The sequence below is a fragment of the Myxocyprinus asiaticus genome, chromosome 21 (assembly GCF_019703515.2).
Source record: "Myxocyprinus asiaticus isolate MX2 ecotype Aquarium Trade chromosome 21, UBuf_Myxa_2, whole genome shotgun sequence".
Classification (NCBI taxonomy): Eukaryota; Metazoa; Chordata; class Actinopteri; order Cypriniformes; family Catostomidae; genus Myxocyprinus; species Myxocyprinus asiaticus.
Window position 1 is genome coordinate 47,163,752 of NC_059364.1, and position 20,535 is coordinate 47,184,286.

Genomic DNA, 20,535 nt, shown 5'->3' on the forward strand with positions numbered 1-20,535 from the left:
TCTCTCCAAAAACTCGACTGCCACAGGGCTCAGAGGAAGTCAACCAGGGAACAACTTTCGTGAACACTACTGGGAATTAACAGCGCACGTCTTCAGCTCAAAAGGAGGTGGAAGGTGCTATGTGCAAGCGATACACCCGGCCGGCTATCCCGGGCTTATCCGCTTGTGTTTCGTGCCACTACCTGGGACGAAACCGGTTCCACCCGGAGGTTGTAGAACCTTGCAAAGGTGTTGGGTGTTGCCCAGCCCGCTGCTCTGCAATGTCTGTTAGAGAGGCACCTCTGGCCAGGGCCCAAGAAGCCGCTACACCACGGGTAGAATGGGCTCGTAGCCCTACCGGGGGCGGCATGTTTTGGGCGAGACATGCCATAGTTATGGCGTCAATGAGCCAGTGGGCGATCCTCTGCTTGGAGACAGCGCTTCCTTTCCGCTGTGCACCAAAGCAGACAAAGAGCTGCTCAGAGATTCTAAAGCTCTGCGTGCGATCCAAATAGATGCGTAAAGCGCGCACCGGACACAGCAACGACAGGGCTAGGTCTGCCTCCTCCTGGGGCAGTGCTTGCAGGTTCACCACCTGGTCTCTAAAAGGAGTGGTGGGAACCTTGGGCACATAGCCCGGTCGGGGGTCTCAGGATCACGTGAGAATAGCCCGGACCGAACTCCAGGCACGTTTCGCTGACAGAGAACGCTTGCAGGTCACCTACCCTCTTGATGGAAGTGAGTGCAGTCAGGAGGGCAGTCTTCAAGGAGAGTGCCTTAAGCCCGGCTGACTGCAAAACTCAAAGGGGGCTCTCTGTAGACCCTGAAAAACTACAGAGGTCCGATGAGGGAACAAGGCGTGGCCTGGAGGGATTCAGCCTCCTGGCGCCTCTTAGGAACCTGATGATCAGATCATGCTTCCCTAAGGACTTACCGTCGACTGCGTCATGGTGTGCTGCTATGGCAGCAACGTACACCTTCAAGGTGGAAGGGGACAGCCTCCCTTCCAACCTCTCTTGCAGGAAGGAAAGCACTGATCTGACTGCGCACCTCTGGGGGTCTTCCTGATGGGAAGAACACCACTTAGCGAACAGACACCACTTAAAGGCATACAGGCGCCTCGTAGAGGGAGCCCTAGCCTGAGTGAATGTGTCTACCACCGCAGGTGGGAGACAGCTTAGGTCTTCCGCGTCCCGTCCAGGGGCCAGACATGGAGATTCCAGAGGTCTGGGCGCGGGTGCCGGATGGTGCCCCTTCCCTGAGAAAGAAGGGCCTTTCTCAGGGGAATTTGCCCGGGGGAGCTGTCACGAGGAGCGTGAGGTCCGAGCACCACGTCTGGGTGGGCCAGTAGGGTGCTTACCAGGACGACCTTCTCCTCGTCCTCCCTGACCTTGCACAGGGTCTGTGCGAGCAGGCTCACTGGGGAAAACGCATATTTGCGAATGCCAGGGGATCAGCTGTGTGCCAGCGCGTCTATGCCGAGGAAGGCCTCGGTGAGGGCGTACCAGAGCGGGCAGTAGGAGGATTCTTGGGAGGCGAACAGGTGCACCTGTGCCTGACTGAATCGACTCCAAATCAGCTGGACCACCTGAAGGTGGAGTCTCCATTCTCCCTTGAGGGTAACCTGTTGTTACGGCGCGTCCGCCTAAGTGTTGAGGTTGCCCGGGATGTGAGTGGCTTGCAGCGACTTGGTGCTGCTAACTCCGTTGGAGGAGACGGCGGGCGAGTTATGACATACAGCGGGAGCGCAGACCGCCTTGGCGGTTGACATATGCTACCGCTGCCGTGCTGTCTGTCCGAACTAGCACGTGCTTGCCCTGGATCAAAGGCCGGAACCTCCGCAGGGCGAGCAGAATTGCCAGTAACTCGAGGCAGTTGATGTGCCAACGCAGCCGCGGACCCGTCTAGAGGCTGGCGGCTGCGTGCCCGTTGCCAACAGCGCCCCAGCCCATTTTGGAGGCGTCTGTCGTGACCACAACGCGCCTGGAGACCAGTTCTAGCGGAACACCTGCTCGTGGAAACGAGAGGTCGGTCCAAGGGCTGAAAAGACGGTGACAGACCGACGTAATGGCCACGCGGTGTGTCCCGTGGCGCCATGCCCGTCTCGGGACTCGAGTCTGAAGCCATTGCTGAAGCGGCCTCATATGCATCAACCCAAGCGGGGTGGCCACCGCCGAGGACGCCATATGCCCCAGGAGCCTCTGAAAATGTTTCAGTGGAACCGCTGTTTTCTGTTTGAACGCCTTCAAACAGGCCAGCACTGACTGGGCGCGCTCGTTCGTAAGGTGCGCCGTCAAGGAGACTGAGTCCAACTCCAAACCGAGAAAAGAGATGCTCTGAACCGGGAGGAGCTTGCTCTTTTCCCAGCTGACCCGAAGCCCTAGTCGGCTGAGGTGTGAGAGCACCAGGTCCCTGTGTGCGCATAACCCGTCTCGAGAGTGAGCTAGGATTAGCCAGTCGTCGAGATAGTTGAGAATGCGAATGCCCACCTTCCTTAACGGGGCAAGGGCAGCCTCTGCGATCTTCGTAAAGATGCGAGGAGACAGGGACAGGCCGAAAGGGAGGACTTGTACTGATACGCCTGACCCTTGAACGCAAACCGCAGGAAGGGTCTGTGTCGAGGAAGGATCGAGACGTGAAAGTACGCATCCTTCGGGTCTACCGCCGCGAACCAATCTTGATGCCGGACGCTCGCTAGAATGCGTCTTTGCGTCAGCATCTTGAACGGGAGTCTGTGTAAGGCCCGGTTCAGTACTCGCAGGTCCAAGATTGGCCGCAACCCACCACCTTTTTTCGGTACAATGAAGTAGGGGCTGTAAAACCCCTTCTTCATCTCGGCTGGAGGGACAGGTTCTATCGCGTCCTTCCGTAGGAGGGTAGCGATCTCCGCGCAAGGTAGCAGCGTTTCCATCTTTCACCAAGGTGAAGTGGACACCGCTGGACCTGGGCGGATGCCCAGCGAAGTGAATCGTGCAGCCGAGTCGGACGGTCCGGACCAGCCCTCGCGACGGACTGGAAAGCGCAAGCCATGCGTCCGAGTTCCGCGCAAGGGGGACCAAAGGGACAACGTCATCGGATGTACCGGCGGGTGGGGCCTCGCGGCGGGGCGGAGCTTGAGGTGCCACACCACATCGTGGCCGTGCTGAGTCCGAGGACATCGAAGCACTTACCTGGCTCCTTGTGACCACCCCCGGAACAGCCTGGGACGGGGGAGGAAGAGGCCTGTCCTCATGACCCGTGGAGACTGTCACATCAGGGGCGGATTTGTGCCACAGCTGGGCGCTCAGGGCGGGAGACCGCCGCTGGAGCGCCAACCTGCCAAATGGAGTGGTGGACGGTGGTCGTGATGCCAGCCGTACACACCGAATATGTGACCCAGGGAACAAGGAAACCACTCTTGCGGAGCACTTGAGTACTGCAGCCACTTGGGCATGCAGCGCAATTAAATGCAAAAGGTAACAAAAAGAAGATCTGCTTACCAGCTCCAGAGCAGCGGGTTTCGTTGTCCCTGGGTCGCCCGTCTCAGGGGCGCTTCGAAGACCTCCGTGGGTTCTTCGGTGCCGGCTGTGAGACGGGTGGCGTCGGCTTCCTGCAGTGGGCTCCACGCCGGGGCCGGGCCAGAGAAGCAGGCTTCGGCGGAGCCGGTGCAGTCACCGCAGGGGGACGCCCTCGGCGATGAGTAGGTGGGGGGATCTTGAGCCACGCCGGGGCAGGACAAGCCGGCTAGCATCCATCTACTGCTCTACCATCGAGAACTGCTGGGCAAAGTCCTCGATGGTGTCGCCGAATAGGCCTGCCTGGAAAATGGGGGCAGCAAGGAATCGTGTCCTGTCGGCCTCACCCATCTCGACCAGGTTGAGCCAAAGGTGGCGCTCCTGGACCACTAGTGTGGCCCATCGTCCGCCCGGGAGACCGCGCCGTGACCTCCGTCGCTCGGAGAGCGAGGTCGGTCGCCGAGCGCAGTTCCTGCATCAATCCCGGGGCGGAACTACCCTCGTGCAGTTCCTTTAGCGCCTTGGCGGACTTGCAGGAGAGCCATGGCGTGCAGGGCGGAGGCGGCTTGTCCAGCAGCGCCGTAGGCTTTGACCGTCAGAGACGATGTAAACCTACAGGCCTTGGACGGGGGCTTTGGGCACCCACGCCAGGTGGCGGCGCTCTGCGGGCATAGGTGCACCGCGAGCGCCTTTATCCACCGGGGGATTGCCGAATAACCCTTGGCCGCCCCACCATCGAGGGTAGTGAGAGCGGGGAAGCTGAAAAGATCGGGACCGGGCAGTAAAAGGTGCCTCCCGCGACCTTGTCAGCTCTTCATGCACTTCCGGGAAGAAAGGAACGGGGCGGGTCGTGGCTTTGAGCGGCGCCGCGAGCCCAGGAACCAATCACAGAGCCGCGAGGGTTCAGAGAAGAGCGGTGAAATCCACTCTAACCGACGCTCGCGGCTGTCCGGGAAAGCATGTCGTCATCTCCGCGTCAGCCTGTGACTGGGCGATCGACCCCGAAGGGAGGAGCCCAGCCGAGACTTCCGACTGGACGAGCCTGCTCTCCGATGCTGCGCTCGAAAGCTCATCACTTTCGCGGGCTCCGAATAAGAGGTCGAACTCGCCGTGAGACGAGCCGGCGGACTCACCCGGAAGCCGGATCGGGGCAGACGAGCGTGCTGGGGAATGGGAGGTCTGCGGGGGGATACCCGGCGGAGGCGGTCCCATTGGGGTCCCCAAATCGCCCCCAGTGCTAGCTGCGCCGGCCTCAAACCCGTGGGTAAAAGGACCGAGGCAGGAGCCTCTGGGGTGGCTCGCTTCCTTACGAAGGCGAGCCGCGACCGCAACGTTGCCATGGACACATTCTCGCAATGAGAATGTGACCATCCACGAACGCTGTCTCCACGTGAGCAGTGCCCAGACACGAAAGACAGTGATCGTGACCGTTAGAAGGCGAGAGATAACGAGCACAACCAGGAATAACACACAATCGGAAAAGCATCTTTAAAAAGACGCGTCTTTAAAAAGACGTTCCGTGTGTGCGCTCTTTTAGAGAAATATATACTCTTTTAGAGGGGAAAAATGCTCTTTCAGAAAATATACTCTCTAGTTTTTCTGCCGAAGCGCCCAGGGGCATTCTCTGCAGTGCACCAGTGCAGAGGAGGGAGAAGCCGCTGAAATGCGCCATCAGATCCAGCAGGTGAATGAACAGTAGTATTCAGCTCAATGAGCATGACCGTTCGGCTCCGAAGAGAAAATCTGAATGAGTGGTTGCATACCAGCTCCTTTTATACCCGTATGTTCGGGGGAGTGGCATGCAAATACCACTCGCCAATTTTCATTGGCCTTTTATCAAAGACCAGAGGTGTCTCAGGCTCCCAAGAGTGACCCCTAGTGTCACTACATCGACACCAACGTCGAGTGAGTGACAGATAGGGAACAGATATGTAGCAGGGTGTACCGAATCTCACCGGATTATAACATAAAAATAATTAAAAACTAGCAAAGTGCGCAGAGCTCGCCGTTTACACATCACGTGACTTCGATACCTAGTATTTTTAAATTCTGTTCAGATTTTAGAAATGGTGTAGTGTAAAAAATAAACCTTTACCTCTAAAAAATTTAACACTAATCTCAACTTCAACAGCGATAGTCATGGTCATTATTTGATGTTCTGTACTTTCAGAATTTGGACATGATCTTTATTACCACCTTCTGGTTAAATCTCAAAACTGCAAATGCAGGAACTGAATTTGGACTTTGCGCTGAGTTAAGAGGTGGTTTTGAAATGTCATAGCGCAACAACATATTTCTCAGGAAAATAGCCAATTCTGCTTTGCAGCACTTCATTAATATACACTTGTGGCCAAAAGTTTGGAATAATGTACAGATTTTGCTCTTATGGAAAGAAATTGGTACTTTTATTCACCAAAGTGGCATTCAACTGATCACAATGTATAGTCAGGACATTAATAAAGTGAAAAATTATTATTACAATTTGAAAAAAATTTAACTTCTTCAAAGAGTTCTCATCAAAAAATCCATGTGCAGCAATGACAGCTTTGCAGTTCCTTGGCATTCTAGCTGTCAGTTTGTCCAGATACTCAGGTGACATTTCACCCCACGCTTCCTGTAGCACTTGCCATAGATGTGGCTGTCTTGTCGGGCACTTCTCACGCACCTTACAGTCTAGCTGATCCCACAAAAGCTCAATGGGGTTAAGATCCATAACACTCTTTTCCAATTATCTGTTGTCCAATGTCTGTTTCTTTGCCCACTCTAACCTTTTCTTTTTGTTTTTCTGTTTCAAAAGTGGCTTTTTCTTTGCAATTCTTCCCATAAGGCCTGCAATCCTGAGACTTCTCTTTACTGTTGTACATGAAACTGGTGTTAAGTGGGTAGAATTCAATGAAGCCGTCAGCTGAGGACATGGAAGGCGTTTATTTCTCAAACTAGAGACTCTGATGTACTTATCCTCTTGTTTAGTTGTACATCTGGCCTTCCACATCTCTTTCTGTCCTTGTTAGAGCCAGTTGTCCTTTATCTTTGAAGACTGTAGTGTACACCTTTGTATGAAATCTTCAGTTTTTTGGCAATTTCAAGCATTGTATAGCCTCATTCCTCAAAACAATGATTGACTGACAAGTTTCTAGAGAAAGCTGTTTCTTTTTTACCATTTATGACCTAATATTGACGTTAAGACATGCCAGTCTATTGTATACTGTGGCAACTCAAAAACAAACACAATGGGGGGGCCTGGGTAGCTCAGTGGCAAAATACGCTGGCTACCACCCCTGGAGTTCACTAGCTCGCTAGTTCAAATCCCAGGGCATGCTGAGTGACTCCAGCCAGGTCTCCTAAGCAACCAAATTGGCCCAGTTGCTAGGGAGGGTAGAGTCACATGGGGTAAATTCCTTGTGGTTGCTATAATGTGGTTTGTTCTCAGTGGGGCGCATGGATGAATTTGAACATGGTTGCCGCAGTGGATGGCATGAAGCCTCCACACACACTGTGTCTCCATGGCAACATGCTCAACAAGCCACGTGATAAGATGCGCAGGTTGACGGTCTCAGACGTGGAGGCAACTGGGATTCATCCTCCAACACTCAGATTGAGGCAAATCACTACATGACCACAAGGACTTGATAGCACATTGGGAATTGGGCATTCCAAATTGGGAGAAAAAAAAACAAAACACAATGTTAAGCTTCATTTAATGAACCAAATAGCTTTCAGCTGTTTGATATAATGGAAAGTGATTTTCTAGTATCAAATGATCAATTTATCATGATTACTCAAGGATAAGGTGTTGGAGTGATGGCTGCTGGAAATGGGGCCTGTCTAGATTTGATCATAAATTACTTTTTTCAAATAGTGATGGTGCTGTTTTTTACATCAGTAATGTCCTGACTATACTTTGTGATCAGTTGAATGCCACTTTAGTGAATTAAAGTACCAATTTCCTTCCAAAATAGCTAAATCTGTACATTATTCCAAACTTTTGGCCGCCAGTGTACATTACACCCACAGTTTGCACGCCTTCACCCACAGTAGTGCAAACACTCCCACCCATGCTTTGCGCTGGCACAGAAATTGCACTTAGAACAATCTCCCAAAAATTGGATAAGACGTTGCGCACAGTCAAAGTGCTTAGTGCCGTGCTTTGCGCACTCACGAAAATAGAGCCCAATATGTCCAACTTGAAAACCACAGTAATCTATTATAATGTTAAAGCTGTTGATCCATCATCTTTCTCTGCCTCCATTTCTACTTTATCTAATCATTCTGAACTTTCCTGTCCCTTTGTATTTATAACTCTGCCATCTCTGAAGCTTTAGAAAAACATGCTCCCATCAAAACTAGATTGGGGTATTCTGGATAGAATAAAAAGAATGCTGTAAATTAATACAGCACCTTTAGGCAGACTGAGAGTTGCAGTGCTGGTATATCTATCTATCTATCTATCTATCTATATATATATATATATATATAACATTGCATGACTCCATCCACTATTAAGACAGTGAAGGTCCATGCATTTATATCATCTCGTCTTGATTATTGCAATTTTCTCTTGATTGGCTTACCCGCTAAAATCACTGCCAGATTACAGTATGTACAAAATTCTGCAGCAAGAGTAGTAACCCACACCAAACGATCTGCCCACATTTCTCCCATTCTCTGTGATTTACATCCGTTGCCTGTCTCTTCTTGCATCCACTACAAGATCCTTCCTCTAATGTTTAAATGCCTTAATGGCCTTGCACATCACTATCTCACTGAGCTACTGCAGCCTTACACACCTGTGCATACTCTCAGTTCCTCTGATACTCAACTTCTTGCTGTCCCTACAGTAGATTCCGTATTTCTTTCCTGGGTGGCAGCTCCATTAGTGCCATTGCACCGAAACTCTGGTACTCACTCCCTTTGAATATCCGTAGCATTTCCTCCATTTCTAATTTCAAACCCCAGTAAAAAACTAATCTTTTTTCACAGTAATTTTCCCCTACCTCTTAATTTTTTTTTTTTGCAATTAGCTCTTTATAGTTTTTTTCAAAGTTGTCACTCTGTTATGTTTATTTTTTTGTTTGGTTTTCATTCTACTGTAGAGCGACCTTGAGCTGTGGGAAAAGCGCTTGATAAATAAAACATATTATTATTATGTTGCTAAAACACAGCGGCTTCAAAATGCACATTTGAGGTATGACTGTGTGTAATTTATGTTGTAGATGAAAATGTCCAAGTATCTTCAAGTAATGTCAACACACCTGATTTTACTCATAAATCCAAAACTGCCATTATATATATATAAAAAAAAAATAAATAAAAAAAAAAAATAAAAAAAGGAAAATCCTGAGGTGGCTCGAAAATACGAATTCTCTTCCAGGTTTTTGGAATATAACCTGAACAGCTCTGCTGGTTGACAGATGAGTGTGCCTGTGCACATGCGTATGTGTGTGTGTGCCCAACATGGTAAAACAAACTCTGGCTATGACATTAGGGTGTGCTACAGCTGCGTGCAGACAGAGATGCTTTTTCTCATTTTTGTCGTTTTATTTTTGTTTAAATTCTTTTTTTCATTTTCTTCTTTTTCAGTGTCACAAATGCCATTGACACCGGATAAGCTAAAGATGTAGAGCATGGTGCTAGCGACACAACGGTCATGGGTTCAATATACCCAGGGAACACTCTGATAAAAGCTTTGTCGCTTTGAATAACAGCATCTGCCAAATGCATAAATGGAAATTCATGCTGAATAACTCACTCATTTTACTTTTAATTGATTCAGAATAATGCTGTGAAGATGCCTTTACATTTGATTCTGTTTTTCTATTTTAGAGTCCGAGTGCCATGGGGAGCCAGTGAGGGACTTCTACCAGGTGCAACGTGGCTACGCCATCTGTCAGACCACACGCATGGTGTCATGGGTGGAGTGCAGCGGTGCCTGCGACATTGGCTCATGCTGCGCTAGCCAAAGGATGAAACGCAGGAAATACACATTTGAGTGTAGTGATGGCACATCCTTCAGTGAGGAGGTTGAAAAGACCATCAAGTGTGGTTGTGTGGGGTGCATGTAGAACACAAACACTAGCATCACTACCCCATAACAGTCTGACAGAACTGCAGAAAGAGCCATCACAAATAAGAGAGTCAACAGAAATAAATCATAAATATCTTTCACCCCCAACCCCATACTTCCAATAATAGCCTGCAATTTCAACCAATTTTTTCCATTCATATGGTCTCAGAAAAATAAAATAACATCAACTCTGCTGACAGGAAGGTGAGGAAGATGGCCTCTGGCTTGTTTTAGCCTAAAAGAAGGACAGTAATGAACTATTAGAGGAGAATGATGGTCTTTTTGCCCTCTCTGCAGTGCAGGTCTATTTGTGCAGATGAGGCGCATGGTGATGAAAGAAACATCAACATTTCCACCATGCCAGAAAAATGTGATATATATGTGGAAGAATACACAAAGAATACTGTCACTGTCAGAACATGTAAAACCAGTAAAGCAAGAGGCATGAAATGACATGCTGTCTTACCAGATATTTATTAAAAATCTAATTAAGACTAAAAGCAGTGTTATGGGGGTTATAAGAGACCTCTCTTACTGCCCCAGTTCCACTGCAAATTTGGCATCATTTATTAAATGCTTTGGGGTCAGAAATACCCAGCAGCCTTCCATTAAAGGTGCAAAGAGCTCCTGATGCCATAATGTTACCTTGTTGGAAGGGAGGTTCTATACAATATTTAGACTTTCAGTAGAAATAGATAGTTCAAATAAGGTCAAACAAAAGGATTCTTTTATTTGATTGTCCCTGATCTATTCCATATGGTGTTTAGCATTCCATTACCTCAAATAGAGAACTCTATAGAATGTAATAGAGAGCTGAAATCCAATCTCATCAAACAATAATTTGCAAAGATGCGTGCTCATTGTCATGTCTGGATTATGGTTTATATTAGCACTGTTGCGCAGAAAATAGAATGGCCCTTATCAAAACACTGACACAACTCTGCTGTTAATGTAACACCACTGCTATTTTCAGTGTTGAAACTTTATAAGGGGTAAACTATATCTATGGGTTATGATCACAACACTGTATACGCCTCTTAGAAGTGAAAGATTTCCCTTCCATTGACATTTTCACGCTGTAAGAATCCAGAATATGAAGTTCTCTTGTCAGTACCTACAGTATTACCTCTGAAAATTACTGCATTTACGAAAGGTTTGCAAATTGTCGCGCATCCTTCTAGAATTGTTGAATAAGTCAAAAACAGTGCAGTTTGGATTTCATATTTTTGGTGGCTGTATGTTTTTGCTTTGATTTCATTTTCCTAACCCCCTAGAACTTCACTTTATACAGAAATGCTTAACAGATTCTAATATATATTTGTATTTCATTTTGGTATAGTATTTTTATATGTTAAAGAATACATTTGTGTTTTCAGGGTTTTACTATCAAACAGCAGCGTGACTTGGTGTTTTATTCGGTCATTTAATTTACTTGCTTATACAGGCTACAGTGTTTTGTAACTGGCTAAAAGCATAGATAATTATTAGCCTTATTTTAATAGGAGCCAGTGTCAATTGTTTTGGAAGGGTTTTTTTTTTTTATATATATATATATTTTAAATGTCTTACATGTGTTGTCAAATGTTGTCAGTACATTCATCTGAAATATCTGTGATTTTGTAATTATTTATTTGAAGTCCTTTCCAGATATAAAGCTGAATTTCTCATTTATGAATTTGCTAATTTTGAGTTATGAATAAAATTATGAGAAAAAAAGGTCATTGGGATGGGGCTTTTAATATGGTAGCTTAAGGAGGTGATTTGGAAACACGTACATGGCTCTTACAATTCAAATAATTGGCCCCAGTATTCAATCATTGTAGTGCTTAAGCAATGTAGCTTTAGGTACTAGGCAAGAAAGTTCAAAGTTCATATCATCACTTAAGATGTGACTGCAGCAGTGCTGATACATCATTAGAAAGGGTTTCCAGGCTTTTTCTGAAGATTTCATGGTCTCAGCTAATTCTGTACCTGATTCACAACAGACTTCTGCTCATGAACATTTGTCAAAGATCCATTCTGTTCCATTTAGAACATGCAAGAGCTTTTACTGTTTATCTTCAGATGTTGCGTTCTGTATTACTTCAGGACTTATAGTTACATTGACTAACTGCAGTTGCTCCGAATGGAAGTAGCACCACCAAAATGTTTACTGAACCTCCGTTTTCATTCATTAAAATGCGTGATTATATGAGTGTAATATTGTCTATGCCTGGTTTATCACAAATATGAAAACACAAAATGTTTTATTGAAATCAAATTTCTGCCATTCATACGAAAAACAATTCCAGTCTTCCCTATGGCCTCTACATGCGAGTAATTATGGTAACTATCAAATTTTCTGAATAATTTAAGCAAGTTTTGTAGCTCCTCTAAAACAATCCTGACTAGACCCACTAAAAGCTGTTCTGGTCAGTTTCCCCCAAAAGTATCATAAGCTAAAGTAGATTGTTGAAACGTTTGTGCAAATCTTGGAATTACGGCCTGCTTCCCAAAAGCTGATGTGTGTTATTGATCAAGTGACATTTCAGCAATTTACAGTGATCCTTATGTAGTTTTTTTTTTTTTTTTTTAAACACAGAAAAGTTTGTAACAGCACACATGGAAAATGCTCTTCAGAGCTATGATCCATCGTTATTGGGAAATGAAGCTCAAAACAATCAATATAAATCTAAACAGTTTATCAACAATTGGCAAGAAAAATGCATAAAGCTTAGAAAGGTCAAATACATTTTTATAATTTTCACATTTACTCAAACCAAAACCCATAAATATCATTGGGGTAAATCCATCAAGTCTGGTATATGGCGAGTAAACTACATTTTAGTTTGGTTAAAAATCAAAGTATAGGAAAATAATGCAATTATGAAACAGATTAAACAGAAAAAAGGAAGAAAATCGTTATAACATTCCAGCTCTTATGGTTATCACTGAAGTTAATTACATCGAATTGTATAATACTTGAAACAAATTCTCTGGTCTCCTTTAGTTTATCCACAAAACACCTGTAATCCAATCAGGAACTCATGAGCCCCTCATTAATGCTTCACTGATCTCATCGCTCTGAGCACATTACTGTACTTGCGTAGTCTTAAACGTTTGTGAAATTACAGTGATTTCAGTTTTAAGCTAAAGTTAATGTTTTAATATTTGGCCGGTTTAGCATGTTTGAACCATTAATCCGTAAATTACTGTTCCCCACTATCACCCTGCTTGAGAAATAAAAGTGAAGTTTCCATGCATCCATTTCTACCAACTGAAAGGAATAAACAAAATGAGACCACACCCAAATATAAACAATAACATTTAAACTTCCAGTGATCTAAGTGTAAATGAGTAGAAAATAGAAATTGGGAATTCATTAGGGGGGAAAACACACACACAAGAACAAAACATGTATACTACTAATAACTTAGAAATGAAAATTAAGGAGCACTCAGGTACAGTATAAGCTGTTCCAAAAAAAAAAAAAAATCATGTACAGAACAACTTTCAACCCAAAATTCTTCAATGCTATGTGCAAAAGTAGTAAGGCTTTATTTTTTGAGGCAACCTCAATTACTTGATAATAAAATTACTACTAATAAAAAGGCACATTATTCAGGTTACAAAGCCATTTTAATTAGCTAAAACTATTAACTGTTCATAGAATATTGGAACATTCTTTACATAATCTATATCTGATCCAATATTACAAGTTGTAATCATAGAGCTGTTTAGTTTGCAGTTGTAAAATTTTGGAAACGAATTAACATTTTTCAAGCCATGGGTTTCTCAGTAATTTACACTGAGCTTTAAAAAAAAAAAAAACAGCAGTTTTCGACTTTTGTTAGTAATGCATTTTGAAAGCACAAAACGGTTTCGAAATTTACATTTGAGGCATAATATGTATAATTTTAAGTTGTAGAATGACACTGTCATGTCAAGTGATATTAACCACAGAACTTATTTTTCTCATAAATTTAAATACACAACATAGCCTATGGCTTATTAGCCTTCTGTGTTGGCCTAGAAATTTTACATCATGACTGAACAGTTCTAAGCAGTGGCGTACAGACTGTCCCTTCAAACCCTTCAGAGAAGGGGTGACATAAATTGACATGGAAAAGCAATGCAATTAACAGTGGGAAAAAAAAAAAAAAACATTATTTACATAGCCGTTACTTTGTTTTTTTTTTAAAAGTGGTGTGGACAGTTGGGGAGGGGGGTGTTGGTCGTGACGTCATGACACTCATGAATATGAATTAGGTTATGCATAGATCATCTCAAATAATATTTTACTGTTTTGATAAATAGTCATTCTTGATGACCACTCCAAGTGCTTGAATAAATATTTCACATAATTAATTTGACAACTTTTTTCCTTTATCTGCAACTGTTGGTCCTGGGATTTTGTTAGTCTGTGGATAAATGCATGGATCAACTATATGCTCAATATGGTGACTAACTGGTCTCGTTGTAAAGATTCTGACTCTAATACAAGGACTTCCTGGTTCTAATCTGCCCTAGTATAACTTTTATTTTAATAAACCAAGATTACACCTGTACGTCAGTAGATGTGTATCATGAATCGGGACAAATTTTGTTTGCATTGCGATTTAACTAGACAAGAATAGAAAAGTGACACGAGTCTGTGTGCCAGAGAGAACACTGCCGCTGTCACCGGTCACTCAACGTCATTTATAGCAGCCGTAACGAGCACTCATAACATTCAAAATTAACACATTTCATTGCCGGATCGCCATTTATAACACACACAAACAAAATGGGAAATCCTGCTTCAGAACTGGCAATGTTTCTTCTGCATTAGACACTTACCTGACGAAAGATCAAAAAGTGGTAGGGACAAGTCCCACCCATAAATGACACCTATGGTTATTTATAACCCAAGTTTAGACCCCATCAATGGGAATCCGAACCTTTATTATTTTTTACATATGTTTTTACATTAATGGCTTTATCAAGAACAAAGAATCACAACTAGATCATTTTTATAACAACCAAATATATTTGTTAGAGCATATTTGAAAAGTTTGACACTGAAAAGAGGACTAACTGGAAATTTGTTTTGACAAAACTAGCTAACTAAGATGAATCTCTCTCAGCTGATAATATATTCAAAGCTCTGAAAATGCTTGGGCAAGCTTAAAAAAAAAAAAAAAAATCTTCAAAAATAATGTGTGCCTTAAAAGTAACAGTTTTGAAAAACATAATCACCCACTGTTGTTCTCTTATAGATCTTCGGGAAACATTTCCACTTAAGTGTCAAGATAAATCTAGTACCTGTGCACATTTTTCATGATTTTGAAGTCTTTGTTCGTTTTGTTGGAGTGACCAATGGTTCCAAGCATCGCTTTGTGGAGGATTTTTTTGTGGACCCAGTGTGTGAAGGTGTGGCTTCCAACTTTCTTTGAGACCTAGTTAACACTTGGTCTTCCAATGACAGAGGCTTCATGTTCACACCTAGAGATTGCGGTTCCAAACTGTTAGGGCCCTTGTTGAGCACTGATTTCTTTATGTCAACCTTAGTCCCACTTGCTTTTGTTTGCTGTGCCTTATAAGTTCCATTTTTTATCAATGCCTCTTTTTTACGTAATGCATTTGTCGAGGCATGTTCCTTCTTGCCTTTTGTCATTTTTGTGAGCGCCTGCAACCTTTTTGGTGAGATACCATCTTTGTGACCTGGGTTTCTTTTTAGAGATCGTTTTTTAAGGGTAACGTTTGTTTTTGCCTTTTTGGTCAAGGACTTGAAACTCTGGACAATCGCACACTTTGCTCCTTTATGTGTTGGCAATTTTTGTTTGGCAGCTTTTTTTGGAATAATCGATGTTTTCAAATGAGTACCTTTAAATGTTTTTTCTTTGCATTTTTTGCTTTGCTGAACCTGAAGCTTCTCGCGTATGTTAGAATATTTTCTAAGAATTCTAGCACTTGCTGGATTTTTCGCAATGCCCGTGATCGTGCTAAGGCTCTCAGGAGCCTGTGCTGCCTTCACTCCAGCAAGACTCTGTGCCTTTGTAGAGATCCGTGTGGCAGTTGTTGGTTCATGTTTTTCTTTACTCCTCATAACAGAGATATTCCGACCTAAAGCTTTTGATATTAGCCTTTGATTCTTGGGGTTATTTTTCACAGGTGATGCAATAGCAAACTTTTTCAGATGCTTTTTTAACCGTTCAGCCTGCAGACTCGGAAATATCCCATTAGAGGACCCCGTTCCAGCAGTCTGAAAACACAGCTGTGTTTCAGAAGGTAGTCTAGTGTTCACCTTCTTAACAATGACAAGTGATTTTGTTTCAGTTGATTCCAAGAACCACCTGCATATACTGGGCAAGTCAAAGGGCTTCATGAATAGCATTTGCACAGGAGAGAATTTCTGTTGTTCTAATGGTCTTGACTTTCGTATTCTGCGTTTGCTTTTCCAGATTTCTTTAAGTCTGTCTGCCTTGTTTTTGTGTTTCGGTGCAGGATGACCTTCTTTGTCCATTTGAATCCAAGCTTTGTGCATTTTATCAAACTTTGTATTTAAATTGGAAATCAACTGCTGATGTTCTTCTCCCCTTATAGCTTCCAAAATCTTGGGGGGACTACAAACAACAGGTTCCGTCCGCGGAAGACTAGCTATGCAGTGCGATTCATCTGGCAAATTTAAAGAGTCTTTTATTTGTGCCTCCATATTCTTCCGGGTTTGGATTTTTAGTTTTGAACTCAATGGGCTCTCTGCCAAAACTGTCTGTTGTCTTGGAGAACGTTTATTTGTACTAGATGGTGTTGCAGATCCACAAGGCTTTTCAGTCAAAGATACATTCCCTCTCCTCAATAACATGCGCCCAGGGCTTTCTAAAGCTTCTTCAATAGCAGATTTCCTGTTAGGGGGCATTTCTGCAGTTGAATTGGTACCACTTCTCAAGGGCATGTGACTTATGACCTCTGTTTTTCTACAGGCAGTATTTGAGTGTGAACAGATAGGTTGTTCACTGAAGACACTTGAATTGGATGACGTCACCGAATTGGAACTTTTTATAGAACATTTAACAGGGGAATCTCTGGTAACAGTCTGTTTAATTGTGCTGCTTGTCCTGTTTCTTAAAGGCATATGCATCACCCTCTCAGTATCCCCTTTAGGAGATGTGCACAAATCTCTGTTGGTTGTCTGTTGACTAGTACAGATATTCTTTCTTAAAGGTATCTGCCCTAGGTTCTCTGGATGACCTACTGGGGTCAGACTGCTTGATTCGCTACTACAAGCTGGTTCAATATTACTTCTACTTCTCAACAGCATATTTTCAGAGCTTGGTGGAAACTTTTTGATGGGTGATGAGTTGTCTCTACTAACGGAAAGTTCATTATGACTACTTCTAAGTGCCATTTTTTCAGAGCTTTCAGAGCCTTGTCCAGTCTTGATTGTGGAGGTGATGCTCACAGTCTCCGGAACATCAGGTGACATAATTGTTACCTTGTCATCATTGTCAGTTTTGAGGTTTGGCCTCTGATGCTCATCTTTCTCAACAGCTGATTTTGATTTTTGTTTTTGTCTCATTTCAACTGTATGATCCAATACTAGTCTATTACTAGATTTGGCTCCTCTTTTAAGATTTTCTGAAGTTTTCAAATTGTGCTCACCCTCAGAATGCACATTTGTTTCAATAGAATTCAGAGGCTGTTTAACCGAAGGGATCTTGGTGGTTTCATCATTGGAATGTGTCATCTTTGAGTTAACAAGTTCTGATGCACCACACTTAGAGACTTTTACTACATCAATACTGCCTTTTGAACCTCTACTACGCAAGCATCTGTCAGAGAACACGGCCTGCTTCGCTAGCACCATTTTTGCATCCAAATCTTTTTGAGAATGCAAAGTCATATCCTTCTCGTTACATTTTAAAAGTGGCTGTCCAGCAATGACTGCCATCAGGCTGGGCACCTCTGAATCCCCTTGACTCTTCGTTGGTAGTTTGGAAGCATTTGCCGTTTTCACATTAAATTCAACATCATGCAAAACTTGCTCTTGAGCACCTTGATCCTGCTCAACATCATGCAAAACTTGCTCTTGGACACCTCTTACCTCGTCAGTATTTGCCTTTATTTCAACCGCCTCTGACTGTTCGATAGGATCAGCTGAAATCTTGACTTTTGAGAGGTTTTGATTCAAGTAATTTCTTGATTCCACATTGAATTCATGAGTAGAATCATCTTCAGCTATGTTAGGTGATACTGAGCGACTCAGTGAAGGCTCCATGGATTTATCCTGACACTTAGCCTTACTTCCTAAACCACAAACCACATCTTTCAACAATGGTCCTTTTTGAGTATCACTCCCTTCGTTCTGTACAATGTGTTCTGTTGTTTCAGTGGTTTCTATGACTTCTACCATGTTCTTATGTTTTTCAGGCACAATTGTATTAGGAACACAACAGAGAGCATTTGTGATCAAATCTTGTTGCATGGTTAATTCACTCTGTTTACATGCAAGTTCATGGGAAATTTGATAATTGTTTTCAATTTTACAAGTCTGAGTGGTTTCAACCATCAGGCCTTGACTGGTTACATTTACAACATCTCCTGGCATTTCATTCTTCGGTATCTGCTCTGATGGTAATTTCTGAATAACATTTTCCATGCAATCCCCTGTAAACGGTGCGTTCATGAGTGGAACACTGTCAGGCTTGGAAAGGGACTGTTTTGGAGTGACTGAAGTATGCACATCTGGCAGATGAGCTGGACAATTCCCACTGGCATCACTTACAAACTTACGAGCTAACGTACGAACAGTTTTTAGTTCCAAGTACTCCTCAATGTACTTATGACCCCTTGTGCTCTTCCGGGCATTTTGTCGTGGATGCAGTCGATCATGTGATTGAGGCTGACATTCCGTTATTGATTTTCTAATGAACACCAAGTCACAATCAGGCTCATTTAGGATATAATTTGAAGCACAATTCTTTTGCGTAACACAAGAACCTTTTCTGCTTTTCCTGGCTGTTCTTGGAGATATTGGTAATGCTACAGTAGGTGTCATCTGAATGGTGGGGGGCTTTACAACAGCATCTTTGTTTTGTAATATAGAGCACCTCGGTGCGCATTTTAAAGAGAGATCAGCATGGTCAGACTCTGCAGTACATGTTGGTAAACATCTCTCAGCATTGCTTAGGCACTTCTTTACAGTGTCTGTACCAACATGTTGAATGCTTGAGCCTAACAACTGTTTTGTTTCTAGATGATCAGACTTTGCCTTTTTCATGATAAAAAGGCTTGGAGATTTAGGAGTACTTATATTTCCACGCTCAACACCTGTTCTACAAGAGGAAGAACACAAAACTCCAACACCCAAGTTGTGAATGTCTACTGGCTTTTCAGTCATTAAAGGTGCAATACTGGAAACATCAGCATTCAAAGCCTCTTCAGTATCCTCTTCACTTGTCCTGACAAAAGATGATTCTTGAGTTCTAGTAATGCTTACAGCAGCATCCACAGAGCATGTTCTCTCAGGCCACTGAATCTCGGACCTTGCTTCAAACGATACATGATTACATCTGGTTGATCTTTGCTTCTCTGATAAATTTGGTGCAGGTGCTTGAAAATTGCTGGAAGGGGCAACAGTCTTGACTTCAGTCTGCAAGAACCCCAATGCATCAACTATTTGATGCTGGTGATGCAAACACAGATTAGACATGAACTGTTCCAAAGTGGAGGCCGAGTGTAGATCTCTTACTTGGGCAAGACTTACATCGCCAGGGTCCCTGAAATACCATGCAAAACATTACACAAATATAGACACCATCCTTCCACAACATTTCTTTTCAAACAACAGTAAAATGCACACCTCAAAATCCTGAACTGGAAAATAGCTAATATTAGCAAATATTAAAAGTACATATAAACCTGGTTTGACAGAGAATAGATATCTTGGTTTATTTTACCTTTTGACCAAAGGTGCAGCCGGACTGACATGGCCATGAGAATTCCTGAAAGATGATGTATGACCTTTGTTGAAATTCTTCTTGGTTGAAAGGTCAAGAACTCCATCTAAACAGACACCAATTATTCAACACTTAAATCTAGAGCTGCAACTAACAATTCTTTTGATTATTGATTCTGTCAATTATTTGTTCAGTTAGGGTTAAAAGGCAAATTTTATTTCCTGTATTTGATTAAAAAAAAAAAGAAAAAAAAAGTATATTATCTGTGTACCGATGTGCACAGTGCACATATCCAACTAATGGATAATGAAAATAGTTGACAACAAATTATTTTTTGCAGCCCTACTCAAATCAAATCAATGGATTTCGTCTGAACTAGCAGCTCTTTATAGACATTTCATAATTCTGTACTGCACCTTGTTCCAAATTCTCTACTTTAATCTTCTTCAGCGAAAGGTCCAGCGGGGCATCCTGGTCCGCCATGATGAACTCGTTAATGACAAGGTTCTGAGAAGAAGCAGCAGCAGCAGCAGCTGTATTGACAACACTAGATGATGTGACACAGCTAGATTTCAAAAGGCTTTGGTCCTTTTTTCCATTGTTTTGAAGGAAGTCCTGGGAGCAGTTGTTTTTTGAGGTATAATATTTGGCTAACTGATTAATCATTTGTTGCACAATTTCACAAGCAACCACAGGGATGTGTGGATCTGGAATCCTTGGTGTGTATTCTGTTGACAGTTCAGTTATACATATACATTGTCAGAAATAGAATCAAAATAAAAAAATAAAAAAATTAAAAAATACAAAAAACAAAGCTAGTGCAGTGGTTCAAAGCCAACCCTTTGAATGATGCACTATTTGAAAGCAAATGTTTCAGCAGTGTAGAATTTTGCATTCATTTTAAATCACTTCATGCCGAAAATTTGTGGCCACAAATTCAAACTTTGTATGCTAACACCTGTACTTCTGCTTCTGTTTGCACATGCTAAAACTAGCGATAGATTGATACTGGCCAGGCTGATTAATCAACTAATATTTGGCCATTCTGAGATGCCTGCTTGGCCGATTAACAGAAGTGGTA

The 20,535-nt window shown here is 43.3% G+C and overlaps 2 protein-coding genes across 6 annotated transcripts in view; one reads left to right on the plus strand and one right to left on the minus strand.

Annotated features, from left to right (window-relative positions):
- Positions 1–13,687, plus strand: part of LOC127411723 (slit homolog 1 protein-like) — a 180,612-nt gene extending 166,925 nt beyond the window's left edge. For both annotated transcript variants that reach the window (XM_051647428.1, XM_051647430.1), the window contains one exon: positions 9,297–13,687. In XM_051647428.1, the coding sequence (XP_051503388.1) occupies positions 9,297–9,535 (239 nt within the window). In that variant the 3' untranslated portion in view covers positions 9,536–13,687. The remainder of the gene's footprint in view (positions 1–9,296) is intronic.
- The window catches only part of LOC127411721 (uncharacterized), a 33,871-nt gene continuing 25,573 nt past the window's right edge, over positions 12,238–20,535 (minus strand). For 2 of the 4 annotated variants that reach the window (XM_051647426.1, XM_051647427.1), the window contains exons 5-7: positions 19,871–19,961; positions 19,455–19,560; positions 12,240–19,274 (exon numbers count right to left, since the gene is read on the minus strand). In XM_051647426.1, the coding sequence (XP_051503386.1) occupies positions 14,834–19,274; positions 19,455–19,560; positions 19,871–19,961 (4,638 nt within the window). In that variant the 3' untranslated portion in view covers positions 12,240–14,833. Of the gene's footprint in view, positions 19,275–19,454; positions 19,561–19,870; positions 20,183–20,535 lie in introns of all 4 variants that reach the window. The other 2 variants (XM_051647425.1, XM_051647424.1) reach the window with 2 other exon arrangements.